At 44.0% G+C, this 21,492-nt stretch overlaps 1 protein-coding gene and 1 pseudogene across 2 annotated transcripts in view; one reads left to right on the top strand and one right to left on the bottom strand.

Annotated features, from left to right (window-relative positions):
- The window catches only part of UBE2D2 (ubiquitin conjugating enzyme E2 D2), a 67,393-nt gene extending 66,088 nt beyond the window's left edge, over window positions 1-1,305 (bottom strand). Inside the window, exon 1 of one of the 2 annotated variants that reach the window (XM_066272671.1) lies at window positions 1,248-1,305. Coding sequence is in view for 1 of the 2 variants with exons in the window: in XM_066272670.1 (XP_066128767.1) it covers window positions 699-722 (24 nt within the window). In the remaining variant the exon portion in view is untranslated. Of the gene's footprint in view, window positions 1-698; window positions 1,194-1,247 lie in introns of those variants that run through there. The other variant, XM_066272670.1, reaches the window with a different exon arrangement.
- Window positions 1,306-7,319: 6,014 nt separating this feature from the next.
- LOC136335954 (small ubiquitin-related modifier 2 pseudogene) lies at window positions 7,320-7,907 on the top strand (annotated as a pseudogene).
- Window positions 7,908-21,492: the final 13,585 nt, after the last annotated feature.

The raw sequence follows: 21,492 nt of genomic DNA, 5'->3' as shown, positions 1-21,492 counted from the left end.
AAACTGAGGTGTTAGTTTCCGACTACATTTGGCAATCTCAAGGGAGAATAAAATGCTTCTCCCTGTTCTTCCCTCCTCCCTTCAAAGTCTCATGTTTTTTCTCCTTCTGAACTTCCTACTCATAACAGTTTCTGGAAAAGTAGAGTGGGCCGAAGTGTGTGGCCGCCAAGAGGCGAAAGAAGTCAAGAAATACTGTAGATCAGACAAAAAGGCTTCCTCGTCTGAGACATGGGCCCTAAGCTCAGGTGGTTCTGTAGAGGGAGCCGGGAAGGTGCGGGGAGGGGTGGGGCTGAAAAGAGGCAGCGATGGGGCAAGCCCTTTCGACCTCGGTCGCAGGGGCCGCCCAACGCCCCCCGCCCCTCCCCCGGCGTGCCGGGACAATGGCCTTTCAGCCCAGTAGTCCCAGTCCGGGGAGAGGCCTTAGGACTCTATACCACACAGGGCCTAGAACCGAGGCGCAGGAGGAAAGCTGAGCGGACCGACGCACCTCCGGCCAGAGCGCGGGCTGCGCGCCTAGGCCTCCCAGGGCGCCATCACTGAGTGGGGTGTGCAGGCCGCCCGGCGAAGCCCTTGCCCGCAGCCGTGTCCGAAGAGGCCGCGAGCCCGGCGGAGGCGACAGCGGGAAGTGCAGGCCGCAGCCTGCTGCTCCGCTGGCCCGCCCAGCGGCCCGAACCCACAGCCGACCTCCGGCCGCTTACCTTGTGGATTCTCTTCAAAGCCATCCTGAGAGGAGGGTGGCGGCGGCCCCCGGGGCGGGGACAGGGGCAGGGGAGGGACAGGGAAAGGGCGAGGGGGCGCGAGGCCGCCTCGGTGATCGCGGGTCGATCGAAGATAGCTTAGAAGCGCGGGACCGACGGAGGGCCGAGCCCCACTCGGCTCCTGAGCTTGTCGCAGCGGTCACCGCATCACCCGGCGGCGGCTTCTTTATGCGCTGCCTCCCGAGCAGCAGCCGCCGCCGCGGTAGGGGCCTCCTAAGCCGTCTCGAATCCCTCCGCCGGGAGCAAGAGCCCAGGCGTCGGGCTCGGCCGGCGCCTTCGGTCGGACAGCCAAGGGACTGACTGCCTGCTGCAGGTGGACGGAGGGACGCGCGGGCGGACGGGCGGGCGACGCCGCCGGGGTGGGGCCGCCCGAGCGCTGGGTGGGCCCAGGCCGAGGGGCAGATCGGAAGGCGCGGGGATTGGCGGGCCAGGGGAAGGAGGGCTGGGCCGCGCCGACGGCGGAGGGATACGGACCCTCCCTGTGAGTACCTTACGCACCGTCGCCGTCGCCGCCACGGCCACAGAGAGGATGACGCCGGGAAGCGCAAGGACATCTCGCGAGAACCGTTGCGTGGGTCAAGGATGCTGGGGGGGGGGGGGGGGGGGGGAGCGATCCTTGATTCCCTTGCCTCTGGTCCCGTACTTGAATGTCATCGGAGATCAATAAATGTTTAAAGGCGAATGTTTTCAAGGTCACTTGACCATTCCCATAGCATAGACCGACCCTGGTAGAGGCTCTGAGGCCCACTGCAACATTCCTGAAGGAGGAAGGGACTTGTCCAAGGTCACACAGCTCCTCAGTAGTAAAGCTGGGATTCACCAGATGCTTTTCCGGAAGCTGGATGGTAACAGTCTGGGCGCCAACGGAGAATGTGTTACTTAAACATAACGCAGGCAGCCCTGTGATGGCTTTTCCTATCAAAAACTCAGCTGGATGACACCTTAAATGTCTCTCAGTCATGGCAGGTTTAGGAGACATGCCCAGACCGCACTGTGCTTGTTGAATTGTTACAAATAAGCACTGTACAAATTATTGCGGGGAAAGAAGGTGGGGTGGGGTGGGGGGGAGACTTGCACAGTGTGTGCTCCAGTAAAATCCAACCTCGTGATTCAGATCACCATCAAGAGCAAACCTAGACAACCTATTCTGGAGCTGTTTTTAAGAGGTGAAGGCAAAAAGCTAATTGACAGAACTGCTACTCTGTGTGAAGCCCTACACCAGGACCAGTGAAATCTTTATTATATGCAGCTTAAGTGTCTGTTTGTCGCCGATAGCTTATTGGTTGCTTGCATAACTGTACTAGCCAATGGGGTGAAGTTGCCACGGCATTCAAATAGTTCCGCCTTCTGGCATGCCACCTCACAAATTGAGGTTAAAGATTGGAGCAATTATTATGCTGTTAAGAAATCTTAACACCAGAAGGGGTCTTTGCAATGGTACAAGACTAGAGGTTCTCCAATTGAAAAATAATGTCATAATAGCTAAGTCTTTGGCTCCTCTAAAGGTGAAATACATGTCATTCCAAGAATTGATTTGGCTCCATCTCAAACAGGGTTGCCGTTTCAATTGAGACGTAGATAATTTCCTGTAAAACTTGCCTTTGCTATGACCATCAATAAGTCTCAGGGCCAAACGCTTAAGCATGTTGGCCTTTTTTTTACCTGAGCCTGCATTTGGACATGGTCAACTTTTTTGTTGTTGTTGTTTTGTATTTTTCTGAAGCTGGAAATGGGGAGAGACAGTCAGACAGACTCCCACATGCACCCGGCCGGGATCCACCCCGCATGCCCACCAGGGGGTGACGCTCTGCCCCTCTGGGGCGTTGCTCTGTTGCGACCAGAGCCACTCTAGCGCCTGGGGCAGAAGCCAAGGAGCCATCCCCAGTGCCTGGGCCATCTTTGCTCCAATGGAGCCTCGCTGCAGGAGGGGAAGAGAGAGACAGAGAGGAAGGAGAGGGGGAGGGGTGGAGAAGCAGATGGGCGCTTCTCCTGTGTGCCCGGGCCGGGAATCAAACCCAGGACTTCTACATGCCAGGCCGACGCTCTACCACTGAGCCAACCGGCCAGGGCTGGACATGGTCAACTTTATGTTGCCTGTTCAAGGGTTCGTGAAAGAACAGACGTAAAATTAAAAATAATTGATGGTCCTCTGCAAGGCGAGCTTAAAAATGATGGAAAGATCTACACAAGAAATGTTGTGTACAAAGAGATCTTTGACATGTGAATTAACATTTTATTATTTAAATCACCTTTATTTATTGAGCTAGCGGTGGCTCTTAAGAAATGTACCACCAGTGGTTTCCTTCATTGCACTCCACTTTAAGCAATTAAGCAAATAGATGGGGGAAACCCCGTGGGGCAGTAAGCAAAGGGGCGTCCTCGCCGCCTGCCCTGGGTAATTCAGTTTGAATTAGCAGACACCTTTGCACAAATCATTTTAATTACAATTTATAATATCTAGAACAGCGGTCATTTCGTATGACCGCCGGGCTTTCTAGTACAGTATAAGGCCAGGCCTGGGCTGGGAGTTGCTAACTATCTGGCTGAGACACTCACATGGAAAATTAGTAAAGGATATTTGCCTGAGAATTAATGCCCACATACTCAAGTACACCTAGAGGGTGCGCTGATTTCCTAATTCTAAATCTGTTTTTTCCTTTCATCTGGAAAGGATTTTGAAGATCATTTATTCTAATTTCTGAATTTAAAGAGGAGAAACTAAAGCCCTTAAGAGAAGAATCTTGCCAAAAGTCATACAAAGCAGTTACAAAACTTACACTGGTAAGCCTGTTTAGAATGGCGACTTCGGAGTTTCAAACCTGGGTCCTCTATGTCCCAGTCTGACATTCTATCCACTGCGCCACCACCTGGTCAGACTATTTTTTCTTCATAAATCTTGCTAGAGTCACCAATTTTATTAATCCTCCAAAGAACCAAAGTTTGCCTGACCTGTGGTGGCACAGTGGGATAAAGTGTTGACCTGGAACACTGAGGTTACCGGTTCGAAACCTTGGGTTTGCCTGGTCAAGGCGCATATGGGAGTTGATGCTTCCTGCTCCTCCCCCTTCTCTCTGTCTCTCTCTTTCTCTCTCACTCCTCTCTCTCTAAAAATCAATAAATAAAATACAAAGAACCAAATTTTCACCTTGTATTTTCTCTGTTCATTTTCTATTTTATTGGTTTCTGCTCTTATTTTTATTATTTTCTAAAGTTTATTTTGGATATAATTTTGTGTGTGTGAGAGACAGACACAGAGAGTCAGAGAGAGGGACAGATAGGGACATACAGGAAGGGAGAGAGATGAGAAGCATCAATTCTTTGTTTTGCACCTTAGTTTATTGATTGCTTTCTCATATGTGCCTTGATGGGGGGGGGGCTACAGCAGATTGAGTGACCCCTTGCTCTAGCCAGAGACCGTGGGCTGGTGAGCTTTTGCTCAACCCAGATAAGCCCGCACTCAAGCTGGCAACCTCAGGGTCTCAAACCTGGGTCCTCCATGTCCCAGTCCGATGCTCTATCCACTGCGCCATCACCTGGTCAGGCTTGGATATAATTTTTTACTCTTTTAGTTTCTTAAAGTAGGAGCTTAGATCACCAATTTTACACTTTACCTTTTTATTTTAATATTATATAAGCACTTCCTAGTAAAGCATTAAAAGCACACTGCTTTTGCTGAATCCCTCAATTTTGTTTTCATTTTCATTCAGTTTAAAATAGTCTGCTTTCCCCTATGATTTATTCTTTGACCAAGTGTTATTATTTTTTTTTTTTGCATTTTTCTGAAGCTGGAAACAGGGAGAGACAGTCAGACAGACTCCCGCATGCGCCCGACCGGGATCCACCCGGCACGCCCACCAGGGGGTGACGCTCTGCCCACCAGGGGGCGATGCTCTGCCCATCCTGGGCGTCGCCATGTTGCGACCCTCCTGGGTGTCGCCATGTTGCGACCAGAGCCACTCTAGCGCCTGGGGCAGAGGTCACAGAGCCATCCCCAGCGCCCGGGCCATCTTTGCTCCAATGGAGCCTTGGCTGCGGGAGGGGAAGAGAGAGACAGAGAGGAAGGCGCGGCGGAGGGGTGGAGAAGCACATGGGCACTTCTCCTATGTGCCCTGGCCAGGAATCGAACCCGGGTCCTCCGCACGCTAGGCCGACGCTCTACCGCTGAGCCAACCGGCCAGGGCCGACCAAGTGTTATTTTCAAACACTTTAGAATTTATTAGTTACCAGGGAAATGCAAATTAAAATTATAATGAGATATCATTTCACACTTACTAGAATGGCTAAAATAAAAGACAACAATAAGTGATAGCAAAAAAGTACATCAATTAGAACTCTCATGTTGCAAGTGAGAGTGTAAAGTGGTATACCAGTTTGAAAAACTGTTTGATAATTTCTTATGTAATTAAATATATATCTACCATATGACCTAGAAATTCTACTTTTAGGTATTTACTTAAGAAAATTGAAAATGAGGAAGACAAGATGGCGCTGGAGTAGGTGGACGTACCATCATCCACCTCCCAGAACCAAAGTGGATTACAAACTAATTTTAAGAACTATCATCTGGAAAAACCAACTTTGGACTAAACTAAGAGGACTCTTCAACCAAGGAACACTGAAGAAGCCACACGGAGACTGGTAGGCAAAGTGGAAATGCGGAGAGGGCTGCCCAGCTCCCCCGAGCGAATAGCAGCCGGGAGAGACTCGCGTGGTGGGAAGTGAGTTTAGCGGAGAGGGGAGGGTCCTGAATTCCAAGAACAAAGTCCCAGCCTGCAGCCCCAGAGCCTAGAAGAGGCGTATGGACAGTATTTAGCTGGAAACAAGTCAGGATACTGTTTTTGAGAAAGAGATTGATTCTTTCTCAGACCCAGGATTCTTCTTAAAGGGACCGTGCAGAATGCCTCTCTCACAACCACTCACCCGGGGCTCCAGGGGATGGGGAGAGAGGAGAGTACTGGAGTAGCAGGAACAGAGTGTAATCTAGGAGGCACAGGGAGAAACATTTAGAGAGACAGCCACCCTAACCCCTGGGACAAGTCACTCCCCAAGTCTGGAGTGAATATTTCCCCTGGAAACAGCAATACCAGCAAAGGGAAGCAGGACACCAGCCAAACAAGCTCTCCCGCAGCACTCAGAGCAGAGTCATTTAGAAGGAGGGAGCTTTCGGGGCTACAGTAGTGAGTCTTAGGGTCTAAGCTGCAACGCCCGCACCCCACACAGCTGAGGGCGCGCTGGAGGGCAGGCGGCGGCGGGACGCGGAAGTGCAGTTCTGTCGGCAAGGGTGGAAGCCGGCTGGCCACCACTGGGCCCAGGTGTGAGCTCAGTCTTGCCCAGCTGGGGAGGAGAAGGCCTGCAAAAGCTGTCAAGCCCAGCTACAGGCAGCCAGCAATCCAGCCTGCGGGAAAAAGGGCAGGAACCCTGGAAGGGGTGGAGACCAGCCCTTGAGCAAGGGTGAAGGAGCACAGCTTTGCCCCACCTGTGGAACCGAGGCTTGGAGCTGTCCCACCAGCAGACTCCTCCTGCAAGGGCAGGGCAAAATCCCGGAAACAGGCAGAGACCAGCAGCTGAGCAAAGGTGCTCGCCACTGCGCTCAGGGCCAAGCATAACGCCATCCATGGGGGCGGGGCAAAGGCCAAGAACACCAAGGCTTGTACACTGAGCACATGATCACAGTCACTCCTGTGAAGGAGAGGCGGAAACCACAGCAACAGTCCCAGTGGGCAGGCACCGGCAATGCCCATACCCAAACTCCCTAGGCAGCAACAGCAGAGGGGGTGGCAGGCCTGCAGGCAGACCATACCTAGGGAACAGAGGTCACACCCAGTGGACTCCAGTGGCCAAAACCTCCCTTTACACAAAGAAAATGAGAAGGCAGAGAAATGCAACACAAATGAGACAAGAGAAATCCCCAGAAAAGGACCTGAATGAATCAGATATAACCAAATTACCAGATGCAGAATTTAAAATAATGATTGTTAGGATGCTCAAAGATATTAGAACAACAATAGATGGTCATTATGAACACCTAAATAAAGAGATAGCAAATATAAAAAAGGACATTGAAATAATAAAAAAAGAATCAGTCAGAAATGACAAATACAATATCAGAAATGAAGAACACAATGGAAGGAATTAAAAGCAGGATGGATGAAGCTGAGAATCGAATCAGCGAGTTAGAGGACAAGATAAATAAAGGCACGGAAGCAGAGCAGAAAAAAGAAAAGAGACTCAAAAAGTCTGAAGAAACTCTAAGAGAGCTCTGTGACAACATGAAGAGAAATAACATCTATATTATAGGGGTTCCTGAAGAAGAGAAAGAACAAGGGATAGAGACTTTGTTCAAGCATATTATAGCTGAAAACTTCCCTCAATTAAAGCAGGAAAACATCTCACATGTTCAAGAAGCACAGAGAACTCCATTAAAGAGAAACTCAAAGAAATCAACCCCAAGACACATCATAATTAAAATACCAAAGCTAAGAATGGGGAACCGCGACTGCTCGTGATCGCACACGCAGGGTGGGGGGAAGGAGTGCACAACGTGTGCGCGCCCTCTCTGTCTTCCACCACTGCCGCCTCCTTCTGGCGCTCCTGGTGCTGCTTGTGTGCTCGTTCCGTGTGGATCTGGTACCTCTTTTGTGAAGCAGCAGCTGAAGAGCCTCCGGCACTCCACATGGTGGATGAAAAGCCCAAGGAAGGAGTCAAGACTGAGAGCAACGATCATATTAATTTGAAGGTGGCAGGGCAGGATGGTTCTGTGGTGCAGTTTAAGATTAAGAGGCATACACCACTTAGTAAACTAATGAAAGCCTATTGTGAATGACAGGGTTTGTCAATGAGGCAGATCAGATTCCGATTTGATGGGCAGCCAATCAATGAAACAGACACACCTGCACAGTTGGAAATGGAGGATGAAGATACAATTGATGTGTTCCAGCAGCAGACAGGAGGTGTCTACTAAAAAGGGAACCTGCTACTTTACTTCAGAACTCTGTTTCTCCAGACCAAGAAGACATTCTCAATTAGAAAACTGCAATTTGGTTCCACCACATCCTGACTACTACCATATAGTTTTCTCTATTCTTTCATTTCCCCCTTCCCTATTCCTTTATTGTACATAAAGTAACTGATGTATGTGCACAAGCATTTGCATTTTTTTAAAAACTAAATGGCCAATGGTATGTTTTGATTGACATCAAATGGAGATGGGATGGGGAGAAATACTGGTTCTGTGAAAATACCCCCTTTCTCCATTAGTGGCATGCTCATTCAGCTCTTATCTTTATATTCCAATAAGTTATTTTGCTTTCACTGTTTTTTTGTTTTGTTTTGTTTTGTTTCTGAAGCTGGAAACAGGGAGAGACAGTCAGACAGACTCCCGCATGCGCCCGACCGGGATCCACCCGGCATGCCCACCATGGGGCGACGCTCTGCCCACCAGGGGGTGATGATCTGCCCATCCTGGGCGTCACCATGTTGCGACCAGAGCCACTCTAGCGCCTGAGGCAGAGGCCACAGAGCCATCCCCAGCGCCCGGGCTATCTTTTGCTCCAATGGAGCCTTGGCTGCAGGAGGGGAAGAGAGAGACAGAGAGGAAGGCGCGGCAGAGGGGTGGAGAAGCAAATGGGTGCTTCTCCTGTGTGCCCTGGCCGGGAATCGAACCCGGGTCTTCCGCACGCTAGCCGACGCTCTACCACTGAGCCAACCGGCCAGGGCGCTTTCACTGTTTAATAAAAGAAAAGAACAACATAAGAATCCTTGCATACCTTGTTTGATTGGAGAATTTTTAATGTTTTTCATTTATCATTGTAAAACCAAGGACAATTTTATAACTTTTTTGTACGTAGCTGTTACATGTAGGGCAATCTGTCTTTAAGTAGGGATAAATTACTCTAAAAGAAATGAGTCCTAGATAGTTTTCCCTTCACGTCAAGCGTCTTGTTGTTTAAATAAACTTCTTGTTTAAAATGAAAAAAAAAACAAAACCCAAAGCTAAGTGATAAAGAGAAAATATTAAAAGCTGCTAGAGAAAAAAAGAATGTCACCTACAAAGGAGCCCCCATAAGGATGACTTTCGATTTCTCAACAGAAACACTTGAGGCCAGAAGGAAATGGCAAGAAATATTCAAAGTAATGCAGAACAAGAGCCTACAACTAAGACTACTTTATCCAGCAAGGCTATCATTTAAAATTGAAGGAGAAATAAAAAGCTTTCCAAACAAAAAAAACCTCAAGGAATTCACTACAACCAAACCAAGGCTGCAAGAAATGCTAAGGGGCCTGTTGTAAACAGATCAAAAGAGAAAAAGAATATAGCAAAAGAGGAATACAGTTTTAAAGAATAAAATGGCAATAAATAATTACATATTAATAATAACCTTAAATGTAAATGAATTAAATGATCCAATCAAAAGACGTAGGGTAGTTGCATGGATAAGAAAACAGGACCCATACATATGCTGTCTACAAGAGACACACCTTAAAACAAAAGATGCACATAGACAGAAGATAAAAGGATGGGAAAAAATATTTCATGCAAATGGAAATGAAAAAAAAGCTGGGGTAGCAATACTTAGACAAAATGAATTTCAAAACAAAGACTATAGTTAGAGATAAAGAAGGTCACTACATAATGATAAAGGAAGCAATCCAATAGGAAGATATAACCATTATAAATATCTATGCACCTAATATAGGAGCACCTAAATATATAAAGCAGACTTTGATGGACTTAAAGGGCAAGATCAACAGCAATACGATAATAGTAGGGGATTTCAATACCCCAGTAACATCACTAGATAGATCCTCAAGAAAGAAAATTAACAAAGAAACAGCAGACTTAAAGGATATACTAGATCAACTCAATTTAATAGATATCTTCAGAACCTTTCACCCTAAAACAGCAGAATATACATTCTTTTCAAGTGCTCATGGTACATTCTCTAGAATAGACCACATGTTAGGGCACAAAAGCGGGCTCAACAAATTTAAGAAGATTGAAATTATATCGAGCACTTTCTCTGATCACAGTGGCATGAAACTAGAAATTAACCACAACAGGAAACCTAAAAAATACTCAAACACTTGGAAACTAAATAGCATGTTATTAAATAATGAATGGGTAAACAATGAGATCAAAGAAGAAATTTAAAAATTCCTAGAAACAAACGATAATGAGCATACATCAACTCAAAATTTATGAGACACAGCAAAAGCAGTCCTGAGAGGGAAGTTCATAGCATTACAGGCATACCTCAAGAAGCTACAAAAAGCTCAAATAAACAACTTTACCCTACATCTAAAAGATCTAGAAAAAAAAAAAAGCAAGTAAAGCCCAGAGCTAGTAGAAGGAAGGAAATCATTAAGATCAGAGCAGAAATAAATGACATAGAGGTTAAAGAAACAATACAGAGGATCATTGAAACCAGGAGCTGGTTTTTTTGAAAAGGTAAACAAGATCGATGAATCTTTAACAAGACTCACCAAGAAAAAAAGAGAGAGGACTCAAATAAATAAAATTAGAAACGAGAGTGGAGAAATAACAACTGACACAACAGAAATACAAAATATTGTAAGAAAATACTATGAAGAACTGTACACCAAAAGACTAGACAACATAGATGAAATGGACAAATTCCTTGAAACATATATTCTTTCAAAAATTAATCTGGGAGAATCAGAAAACCTAAACAGACCAGTTACAACAAATGAGATTGAAACAGTTATCAAAAAACTCACAAAAAAGAAAAGCCTGGGCCTGATGGCTTTACAAGTGAATTCTACCAAATATTCAAAGAAGAACCAACTCCTATCCTTCTCAAGTTACTTCAAAAAATTCAAGAGGAAGAAAGACTTCCAAGCTCCTTTTATAAGGCAAGCATAATTCTGATTCCAAAACCAGGCTAAGACAACACAAAGAAAGAAAATTATAGGCCAATATCCCTGATGAATTTAGATGCTAAAATTCTCAACAAAATATTGGCAAACCGGATTCAGCAGTATATTACAAAGATCATACACCATGATCAAGTGGGCTTCATCCCAGGGATGCAAGGATGGTACAATATTCGTAAATCAATCAATGTGATTTATCACATAAACAAAAGGAAGGAAAAAAACCACATGATAGTTTCAATAGATGCAGAAAAAGCATTTGATAAAATCCAGCACCCATTCATGATCAAAACTCTCAGCAAAGTGGGAATACGGGGAACATACATACCTCAACATAATAAAGGCCATCTATGACAAACCCACAGCCAACGTCATACTCAATGGGCAAAAATTAAAAGCAATCCCTTAAGATCAGAAACAAGGCAGGGGTGCCGCCTTTCACCACTCTTATTCAACATAGTTCTGGAAGTCCTAGCCACAGCAATCAGACAAGAAAAAGAAATAAAAGGCATCCAAATTGGAAAAGAAGAAGTAAAACTATCATTATTTGCAGATAATATGATATTGTATATAGAAAACCCTAAAGTTGCAGTCAAAAAACTACTAGACCTGATAAATGAATTCAGCAAGGTGGCAGGATATAAAATTAATACTCAGAAATCAGAGGTATTTTTATACACTAACAATGAACTGTCAGAAAGAGGAATTAAGGAAGCAATCCCCTTCACCATTGCAACCAAAAAAATAAAGTACCTAAGAATAATTTTTTTTTTATATTTTTCTGAAGCTGGAAACGGGGAGAGACAGTCAGACAGACTCCCGCATGTGCCCGAGCAGGATCCACCCGGCACGCCCACCAGGGGCAAAGCTCTGCCCACCAGGGGGCGATGCTCTGCCCCTCCGGGGCGTCGCTCTGCCGCGACCAGAGCCACTCTAGCGCCTAGGGCAGAGGCCAAGGAGCCATCCCCAGCGCCCGGGCCATCTTTGCTCCAATGGAGCCTTGGCTGCGGGAGGGGAAGAGAGAGACAGAGAGGAAGGAGAGGGGGGTGGAGAAGCAAATGGGCGCTTCTCCTATGTGCCCTGGCCGGGAATCGATCCCAGGTCCCCCGCACACTAGGCCGACGCTCTACCGCTGAGCCAACCGGCCAGGGCCAATAAATTTAACCAGGGAGATTAAAGACTTGTTCTCGGAAAGTTATAAAACATTGATTAAAAAAAATCAGGGAAGATACAAACAAGTGGAAGCATATACCGTGCTCATGGTTACGAAGACTAAACATCATTAAAATGTCTATATTACCCAAAGCAATTTATCAATTCAATGCAATACCAATTAAAATACCAATGACTTACTTCAAAGATATAGAACACATATTCCAAAAGTTTATATGGAACCAAAAGAGAACACGAATAGCCTCAGCAATCTTGAAAAGGAAGGATAAAGTGGGAGGTATCACACTTCTGGATATCAAGTTATATTATAAGGCCATTGTACTCAAAACAGCCTGGTACTGGCATAAGAACAGGCATATAGATCAATGGAACAGAACTGAGAACCCAGAAATAAACCCACACTTTTATGGACAACTAATATTTGACAAAGGAGGTAAGAGCATACATTGGAGTAAAGACAGCCTCTTCAACAAATGGTGTTGGGATAATTGGACAGCTACCTGCAAAAAAATGAAACTAGACCACCAACTTACACCACTCACAAAAATAAACTCAAAATGGATAAAAGATTTTAATCTAAGCCGTAAAACCATAAGCATCCTAGAAGAAAACATAGGCAGTAAGCTCTCTGACATCTCTCGCAGCAATATATTTGCTGATTTGTCTCCACAGGCAAGTGAAATAAAAGACAGGATAAACAAATGGGACTTTATCAAACTAAAAAGCTTCTGCACAGCTAAAGACAATAAGAACAGAATAAAAAGACAAACTACACAATGGGAGAATATATTTGACATAGCGTCTGATAAGGGGTTAATAACCAAAATTTATAAAGAACTTGTAAAACTTAATACCAGGAAGACAAACAATCCAATCCAAAAATGAGCAAAAGAAATGAATAGACACTTCTCCAAAGAGGACATACAGATGGCCAAGAGGCATATGAAAAATTGCTCAACATCACTAATCATGAGAGAAATGCAAATTAATACCACAATGAGATATCACCTCACACCAGTCAGAATGGCGCTCATCAACAAAACAACACAGAATAAGTGCTGGCGAGGATGTGAAGAAAAGGGAACCCTCCTGCACTGCTGATGGGAATGCAGACTGGTGCAGCCACTGTGGAAAACAGTATGGAGATTCCTCAAGAAATTAAAAATCGAACTGCCTTTTGACCCAGCTATACCACTGTTAGGAATATACCCCAAGAACACCATAGCACTGCTTGAAAAGAAGAAATGCACCCCCATGTTTATGGCAGCATTGTTCACAATAGCAAAGATCTGGAAACAGCCCAAGTGTCCATCAGTGGACGAGTGGATTAAAAAGCTTTGTTACATAGAGCATCGGCCTGGTATGCAGGAGTCCCGGGTTTGATTCCCAGCCAGGGCACACAGGAGAGGCACCCATCTTCTTCTCCTCCCCTCCCCATCTCCTTCCTCTCTGTCTCTCTCTTCCCCTCCTGCAGCCAAAGCTCCATTGGAGCAAAGTTGGCCAGGGCGCTGAGGATGGCTCCATGGCCTCTGCCTCAGGCACTAGAATGGCTCTGGTTGCAACAGAGCAACTCCCCAGATGGGTGAAGCATCACCCCCTGGTGGGCATGCCGGGTGGATCCCAGTCGGGCACATGCGGGAGTCTGTCTGACTGCCTCCTTGTTTCCAGCTTCGGGAAAAAAAAAAAAAAAGAATAAAAAAAGAAAGCTTTGGTATATATATACTATGGAATACTACTCAGCCATAAGAAATGATGACATCGGATCATTTACAACAACATGGATGGACCTTGATAACATTATACTGAGTAAAATAAGTAAATCAGAAAAAACTAAGAACTATATGATTCCATACATAGGTGGGACATAAAAATGAGACTCAGAGACATGGACAAGAGTGTAGGGGTTACAGGGTGGAGGGGAGGAGAGGGAGGGGGTTGGGGGAGGGGAGAGGCACAAAGAAAACCAGTTAGAAGGTGATGGAAGACAATTGGACTTTGGGTGATGGGAATGCAGCATAATCAAATGTCAAAATAACCTAGAGATGTTTTCTCTGAACATATGTACCTTGATTTATCAATGTCACCCTATTAAAATTAATAATAAGAAAAAGAATTTGTCTCACGGCTAAATCAGGCAGTTAGAAGAATAGTATAAAAATGCTAATTCTGCTTCTCAGGCCACATCATGCAAAAGGGGCCACAAGAAAATTGGTGATTTGGCTCCTCTGATTTTGCCAATTGGATTTAAAAAAATAGGTCAGGAATGCCCTGAAATGGAACTAACAATACATGGGCATAAATTTAAAGGACTTTTAGATACTGGAGCTGATGTATCTGTTATTGCTAAGCTACATTGGCCTCCTTCCTGGCCCACTCATGCAGCAGCCACAGAATTACAAGGTATAGGGCAGAGTAAATCCCCTCAACAATGTTCTAGTTTTTTACATTGGGAAGATTAAGAAGGTCATTCTGGATTTTTTTTAAGCCTTATGCGCTACCTGGATGGCCAGTTAATTTGTGGGGTAGAGATGTTTTGAAAAATACAGGAGCATTGCTTGTCAGTCCTAATGGTTTAGTCAGTACTCAGATGCTTGATTGGGGATTTTTGCCCACTAAGGGACTAGGGAAAGAACAGCAAGGAATTCTCACCCCCATAGAAGTGGCACCCCAATACCAGAAAGTGTGGATTAGGATATCAAAATTTAGCATAGGGGCCTTGGTAGTTCCTGCTACCCCAATAATGCATTGTGCAGACCCAATTACTTGGAAATCAGATAATTCTGTATGGGTAGACCAATGGCCCCTTTCTCAAGAGAAACTTAGGGCAGCTGCTCAGTTGGTACAAGAGCAGCTACAGCTTGGGCACATTGCCCATGGAATACACCTTCATATTTTGATCTTGTCGCCTCCTGGATTATCAAGGGGCATAGGCAACCCTTACAGTTTGTAGGTTTTGAGCCTCAAAATTATTGTTGTTCCTTTTTTCAAAGGATCAACAACAATGGCTCTGGGAAACTTCCACTAAATAGCAAATCACTTTTGCAAATCAATGGACAACTTTATACTGAAACAGTCAACTTAAAATCAGCTCAAAGATTAGAATTATATGCCATTATCATGGCTTTTCAGCATTTGCCATATTCCTCCTTTAATCTATATACAGACAGCAAATATTTACTTATGGTTGTTTCCACTATAAAGACTGCTGTCTTAGGGACAACTGCTGATGAACTATTTCAGCAGTTCCTCCTTCTTCAAAGACTTGTATGTCAACATAGAGCTCCGTGTTTTATAGGACATGCTTGAGCTCACTCCATGCTTCCTGGAGCTTTAGCACAAGGGAATGAATGCCCTTGATGATCAAGCTACCCAAAAGAAAATTATTTGGAGCAACCATGACAGATCGAGCAATTCAGTCTCATACTATTCACCACTAGAATGCTGCAGCCCTGTGTAAACAGTTTCAACTTTCTCCAGAAGCAGCACAGCAGATTGGTAAATCCTATCCAAGGTGTCCTATACTACAGTCTCTCCCTTCATTTGGAGTTAACCCTCAAGGACTCCTACCAGGGCAACTTTGGCAAATGGATGTTACTCATATACCTTCATTTGGCAAACAGTCCTATGTCCACGTTACAGTGGATACCTATTCTGGATTTATAGTAACCTCTGTCAGAACAGGAGAGGCTGCTAAGCATGTTATAGCTCATTGTCTGTATGCATTTTTCTATTATTGGATTTCCCAAACTAGTTAAACTGACAATGCTCCTGCATATGGAGCAAAAGCATTTACTGTATTTTGTCAAACCTTTCAAATTATGGGTATTTCTTACAATCTTTAAAGTCAAGGTATTATTAAAGTGTACCCAGCAAATATTTTAAGGTCAATTTAAAAAAATTTAAAAGGGGGGAGTCATATCCTGGAACTCCTACAAGTCTACCATATCATGCTTTTTACTTAAAAATTTTTACATTTCTTTTGAATGCTGATGAACAGGAGATGCCAGATCTTTTTCTCCTGCAAACTTCTACCTTCTTCTATTTGATCCAGCTAATAACACTGTTTTGTCTTTTTCCAAATAACTCCAGATATATGGAAAAGGTTTATATAGGCGGATGGGGATCCTCAAAACCCTCAGCAAGATCTTCTGAACATGGCTTTTAAGGTACCAAGAGACAGAAAAAGCCCAATAGAGATCAGGTGAACTACCAGCTTTTAGGATACGCCCTTAAAGGCTTTAACGTCCCAAAGGGGTCTCATAGGATTCCATCTGGGTCCTGCTTCAATAGTGAATAGGAAGGTCATTGAGCTAGAGCCTGCCAGGCTTACATGCCTTTGCTGTGAGGAAACAGGGACACTCCCCCCCCCTCGCTTCTCTAAGGGAGGGTTCAGTCTCTTCCAGCCCTGCTCCAGCCATCTATGAACTAACCTTGCCCAGAATGCTAGGGTTTGCCACTGAAGGCTGAAGGTGCCCAGGGCCATCGGCCCCATCTACGACACTGTGGATGACCCTAGGGTAGTTCTTCAAGAAGCAGGTAAACTGATCTCACTTGCACAAGGGCCACTTAACTATGTCTTGCCTGAATAGTCAGGTTTTGTATTCTTCCCTTGAAGATCTCTGTTGTGGGTGTTAATAGTCCTACTTTCTGCTGCTTTATTTAATATATAGTGTTTCCTTTATTCCTCCTACCTCAATGCCCCACTCATATTTCAGGCTGAGACCTACTCCTAATTTAGAGCTCTCTTTCCTCCTTTTGCCAACTTCTATTATGAATTTACCTTTGCCACCCAGCTTAGTGTATCCCAAGGTGCTCTTTACCACGCCACAGTCGCAGAACTCCAGGGAAAAGCAACCTGGTCTCATCTCTCCAGGCAGAGATGAGATGCTGCAGATGGCTTTTCCAGTCTACCTGAATCATTACCAGCTAGAAGCAGCGGTCATTGGGACTTGGACATAAGCTGCAAAGTATAGAATTTTGACAATTCCAGTGCCATGCAAACTTTTCCTGGACTCCTGCTCCTTGTGACAGCTCCTAACGGACTGAACTGGGGTTGGGTTGCATTTGCAGGGATTTGACATGGTGTTGGTGTCAACTTGGACTTGGTGAACATGTTAAGGACACTATTCTTTTATGGATTCTTGCTGTATTGGCCAAAAGTTTGCTTAAAGGCTTTAATCACTATAAAAAAATAGAAGGCTGGATAAAGAAGATGTGGCACATATACACTATGGTATACTACTCAGCCATAAGAAATGATGACATTGGATTATTTACAACAAAATGGTGGGATCTTGATAACATTATATGGAGTGAAATAAGTAAATCAGAAAAAAACAAGAACTGCATGATTTCATACATTGGTGGGACATAAAAATGAGACTAAGAGACATGGAGAAGAGTGTGGTGGTTAGGGGGGGGAGGAGGAAGAGGGGGAGGGGGAGGGCACAAAGAAAGCTAGATAGAAGATGATGGAGGTCAATCTGACTTTGGGTGATGGATGGGTATGCAACATAATTGAATGACAAGATAACCTGGACATGTTTTCTTTGAATATATGTACCCTGATTTATTGATATCACCCCATTAAAATTAATAAAAATTTATTTATAAAAAAAAGAAAATTAAAAACATGTTCACAAAATGACTTGTATACAAATGTTAATAACAGCCTTATTCATATATAGCTCAAAAGTGGAGACAGCCCAAATGTCCATCCACAGAAGAATGGCGTAACAAATGATGATGCATGCATATAATGGAATTCTACAACAAAAAGGATGACCTATTGGTAAACTCCACAACATAAGTGAGTCTCAAAATGATTATGTTAAGCAAAAGAGGAAAGACAGAAAAGCATAGGAACTCTACAATTTCATTCATATGAAGTCCAGAAACATGCAAAACTAATTTTGGTGTTTAATGTGGTTGCTGTTGTTGGAAAGATCATTTATTCAGAAAGGGATCAAGGGAATTTTCTAGGATAATGGAAATGATTTATATATCATTTTGGGTGGAAGTTACACACACATACATATATACACACACATATACGAATATATGTATACATACCTATAATTGTCAAATTCATAGAACTTAACATAAAAATGTGCATATTATTTGTAAATTGTATATAATAAAGCAATATCAAAAATTTTAAGGGAGCAATTGGGATCTTGGCTCAATCAACTATTACAATATTCTTTACCAAAAAAAAGTTGAGAATATACAGAATATGTCTGACCAGGCAGTGGCACAGTGAATAGAGCATTGGACTGGGATACAGAGGACCCATGTTTGAAACCCTGAAGTCGCTGGCTTGAGCACAGGCTCACTGGCCTGAGCACAGGGTCGCTGGCTTGAGCATGAGGTCACTAGCTTGAGCGTGGGATCATAGACATGACCCCATGGTTGCTGGCTTGAGCCCAAAGGTCGCTGGCTTGAGCCCAAAGATCACTGGCTGGAGCAAGCCTCCCTCCACTCTGCTGTAGCCCCCCAGTCAAGGCACATATGAGAAAGCAATCAGTGAACAACTAAGGTGCCGCAACAAAGAATTGATGCTTCTCATCTCTCTCCCTTCCTGTCTGTCTGTCACTATCTGTCCTTTTCTCTGACTCTCTCTCTGTCTCTGTCACAAAAAAAAATGACTCTGTTAGTTATCAAGCCTACTGCTTAAATAAAGGATTTATATATCTGTAAACGAGATTTACATAGGCAAAGGATGTGGACAAGTCATGTATTTATCGTGTGTGTGTGTGTGTGTGTGTGTGTGTGTGTGTGTGTGTGTGTGTGTAGGAGAGGAGGGAGTTTGTAAAGATAAAAACAGAAAGGGGCTTCAAGTCCTAGAAAAGTAGGGACCTTTGGAGAGAAAGGCAGGGGTGTTGCCCTGGATGAGGAGAGGCAGGATCTAAAGATTATGAGGCAGATTAGGTGGCAGAGCAATATAGACAGCAAAGTCCTTACTTATGAGGAGTTGGTGGTTTTCACAGTTTATAGCTTAAAAGGGCCCAGTCTCTTCACTACTGGGAAAGAAATAAAGACCTGGAATTTAACATCCAATGACTTCAGCAGCAAACATGATATATAGAATAACACTTTGTGCTTTGAATAGTGTATAGAGACTACACAATATAAATGATATATGTGGTAAATGCATGAATAACATCTGTATTTGGTGGCTGAGAAGGAATTATGAAGGACTTTTGCTTCCTAAACCATACATTTCTGAAATGTTGAATATTTTATACTAAGCAGGTATTATTTTTATATAAAGAAAAAATTAAAGTTTTAAAGTTATAAAATCTAATAACATGTAACAGCAAAAAATTGGACACAGTCTAACTACTCATCAGTTGGGAAAAGATAGAGAATACTATAATTCATACTACAGAATACTATGCCCTCATGAAAAGAATGAGACCTATATGTACTGCTTTAGAAGAATTATCACAATATTACTGAGGTTAAAAAAAAAAAAAGCGCCTGACCTGTGGTGGTGCAGTGGATAAAGCGTCTACCTGGAAATGCTGAGGTTGCCGGTTCGAAACCCTGGGCTTGCCAGGTCAAGGCACATATGGGAGTTGATGCTTCCAGCTCCTCCCCACTTCTCTCTCTGTCGCTCTCTCCTCTCTCTCTTCCTCTCTGTCTCTCTCTCTTTCCCTTTCTCCCTGCTCTCTAAAATGAATAAAAAAAAATTTAAAAAAAAATCATAAAAAAACCAAAAAACAAACAAACAAAAAAAACAACCAGCCTGACCAGGCAGTGGCACAGTGGATAGTGTTGGACTGGGATGTGGAGGACCCAGGTTCGAGACCCTGAGGTCACCAGCTTGATCACAGGCTCATCTGGTTTGAGCAAAGCTCACCAGCTTGAGCCCAAGGTCACTGGCTTGAGCAAGGGTTTACTCGGTCTGCTGAAGGCCCATGGTCAAGGCACATATGAGAAAGCAATCAATGAACAACTAAGGTGTCGCAACGAAAAACTGATAATTGATGCTTCTCATCTCTCTCTGTTCCTATCTGTCTGTCCCTGTCTATCCCTCTCTCTGATTCTCTCTCTGTCTCTGTAAAAAATAAAAATAAAAAGCAACCATATACCTGAAACTAATACAATATTGTATGTCAACTGTAATTGAAAAATAAAAAATATTCTTAACAAAATAACTGCAGTGAAACGTGACTGATATAATTCCATTTTTTGTGGATTAAAAAACAGTCTCACTGTGAGCTGTACACTTAAGCTCTGCACAATTGATTCTAAGTTTTATCTTGATAAAAGTTTTTTATCTTCGTGAAATTTTGCTTGTGTGTGTCTGTGTCTGTGTATTTATATGTGTTAGAATGTGCACAAAAAAGATTTAGACAGAGGAAGACCAACTTTTTTTTAAATTTTTTAATTTTTATTTTTTTACAGAGACAGAGAGAGACTCAGAGAGAGGGATAGACAGGGACGGAGAGAGATGAGAAGCGTCAATCATCAGTTTTTCATTGAGACACCTTAGTTGTTCATTGATTGCCCTCTCATATGTGCCTTGACCGTGGGCCTTCAGCAGACTGAGTAACCCCCTTGCTCGAGCCAGTGACCTTGGGTGCAAGCTGGTGAGCCTCGCTCAAACCAGATGAGCCCGCACTCAAGCTGGTGACCTCGGACCTGGGTCCTTCGCATCCCAGTCCGACGCTCTATCCACTGCGCCACCGCCTGGTCAGGCCAACTTTTTAACAGATTATTTAGTTATCCCTGGGGAATTGCATGAGGCAAGTCGGAGGGTTCCTTCACATTTTACTTTACGTACTCCTACAGTAGTTGCATTTAAACTTTGAAATTAATTTGAGAGAGAGGGGAAGGGAGAGAGAAAGAGAAACATTAATTTGTTGTTCCATCATTTATGCATTCATTGGTTAATTCTTGTATGTATGTGCCCTGACCTGGGCAAATTGGGAGGATGCTCAAGTTATCCTGGCTAGGACTTACATTTTAAAGTAATACGCATGATTTGCTTTCATGTTACTAAAAACAATAGCAGCAAAGAAATAGAAAAAAAAAAGTCTTCTGAGGGGTTCCCTAAATCACTCCACTGATTCCAAGGGCATTCTGCTGTCTTCTCTCCCCCTCCGTGAGTAAAGAAGATGAAGTGAGAACATTCCAAAAGCTTCAGGCCAATTGTCCCCAGTCCAGTTCACGGTATTGCTGATTTACATTAAGGAAATTGAACTTTTCGTGGAAATCAGTCTTGTTTAAGGGAGAAAGCAGACGAACCTTAATGCTATGGTCTCACTACCTTGTAACATTTGCACTGGAATTAGGATTTGGCGGCACAGTTCTGCGTAAACTTTATCACTTTTTAAACATCTATTTTCACCGATGTCCTAGAAGAGTTCCTTGAGAAAGGTTCTTGTTCCAATATAAATGAACCAATGGGAAACATGCACGAGGACCTGAGAGGCAGAGCTGGCTTTGAAAAGCGTCAGTGGCAAGGGAGAAAGAAAGCGGACTCTACTGTCCGGCCCCACCCTACAGCTTTCAGCTGGGTCCCGTGGTCCTGTGGTCCCGTCCTAGGTGTCGCTGCGTGGGCAGCTGCTGGGCTCCCGCGAGGCGAAGCTGGGGCCAACCAGAACAGCGTCCTTGTTCTGTGGACAGCTTGCCTTGCAATCCAGGATCCATGCGAATT

This window comes from Saccopteryx bilineata, chromosome 4 (genome assembly GCF_036850765.1).
Source record: "Saccopteryx bilineata isolate mSacBil1 chromosome 4, mSacBil1_pri_phased_curated, whole genome shotgun sequence".
Taxonomy (NCBI): Eukaryota; Metazoa; Chordata; class Mammalia; order Chiroptera; family Emballonuridae; genus Saccopteryx; species Saccopteryx bilineata.
This window is presented reverse-complemented; position numbering and strand designations above follow the sequence as displayed.